Consider the following 1,472-nt stretch of genomic DNA (forward strand, 5'->3'; position numbering starts at 1 on the left):
GCTAATAGATTTATAAAAAATGAATCAGAGCCTGGTTTCTTTAATCTCTTCTGTTGTTTCCTAGTCTCTATATAATTTACTTCTGCTCTAATCTTGCTATTTCCTTCCTTCTGCTATATACAGGTTTCAACTGATTTTTTTCAAGCCCCTAAAGGTGTAATGTTTGTGATTTATTTGATATTTTTCTTGCTTCTTGAGGTCTTCCTGTATGCTGTGTATTTCTGTCTTAGGACCACTTTTGCTTCAGAGAAATTACATGATTGTGATAGAGGTTTTATACGTGTGTGTGTGTGTGTGTGTGTGTGATATCTTCTGGCTCTGCTGGAGGATTTTGTGATCCACAGAGAGTTCCACTGTGATTACTTTAAAGGTTTTGTTACCTGCATCAGGATATTTGTAATTTATTGGTACAAGAGGAAACTAATGTACTTGACTCTGTGTTTTGTGCATGTTAGTATATTTGTCTTCCTGCTACAACTAAGTTTCCAAGTCAGAGAGTGAATAGGTAAGCACAGAATAATGTCAAGGAGGCTTTCTTGAGGAAACTGCTCTATGGAGAGGAAACCCCAGACCCACACAGGAAACCTGCCATAGCTTCCTCTGACCTGCTCCTGGGATTAAAAACAGCATTGATGAATAGTGTGCACCCTCTGCTGGTCTGATACTCTTGTAGTTTGAGGTTTGTGTCTGGGCTCACACTGAGGGCCCCTCACTGTGTCCTTCACACAGTAATACACGGCCGTGTCCTCGGCTCTCAGGCTGTTCATCTGAAGATACAGCATGTTCTTGCCGTTGTCTCTGGAGATGGTGAATCGGCCCTTCACAGAGTCTGCATAGTATGTTTTACTTCCATCATACCAAATAACTGCAACCCACTGTAGCCCATTCCCTGGAGCCTGGCGGACCCAGTGCATGCCATAGCTACTGAAGGTGAATCCAGAGGCTGCACAGGAGAGTCTCAGGGAACCCCCAGGCTTAACTAGGTCTCCCCCAGACTCCACCAGCTGCACCTCGCACTCGACACCTGTAGATACAAGACATCCCCGTCAGGAATCTGTCACACACCCATGGTTTCGCTCACTCATATCCACTCACATCCTCAATTTCTTTTGTTCTCCATAAATTACCTTTTAAAAGAACAACAAGGAAAACCCAGCCAAGCACAAAGTCCATGGTGAGTTCTCTGTGTTCTGCTCTGATCAGTGAATGTGGACACGTGGAAATCCCAGGCCTGGGGCTCCTCTCCCAGCTGCATGGTCCGGGCTGGGCTGTTTAATTCAGTGGTGGGCAGACCCTATTTGCATGTCCTCTGAGTATATATTTAGCTCCAGACTTAGGTTCAATTCTTTATAAGTTAAAAACAAAGATACCATTGTTTGTAGATCACTTTGTTTAGACGGCACTGTGTCAGTATGTAGCATTTTAATGTATGAACAGAGTTGTCTTTTCTTCTTTTTTCTATTACAGCATTT

The 1,472-nt window shown here is 43.3% G+C and overlaps 1 gene segment (V, D, J or C); it reads right to left on the reverse strand.

Annotated features, from left to right (window-relative positions):
* Window positions 1-617: 617 nt before the first annotated feature.
* On the reverse strand, window positions 618-1,237 carry LOC123386916. The segment is given in 2 exon segments: window positions 618-1,024; window positions 1,128-1,237. Coding segments are annotated over 2 exon segments (453 nt in total).
* Window positions 1,238-1,472: the final 235 nt, after the last annotated feature.

The sequence above is a fragment of the Mustela putorius genome, unplaced genomic scaffold (genome assembly GCF_011764305.1).
Source record: "Mustela putorius furo isolate JIRA1106 unplaced genomic scaffold, ASM1176430v1.1 tig00000475_pilon_pilon_pilon, whole genome shotgun sequence".
NCBI classification, from domain to species: domain Eukaryota; kingdom Metazoa; phylum Chordata; class Mammalia; order Carnivora; family Mustelidae; genus Mustela; species Mustela putorius.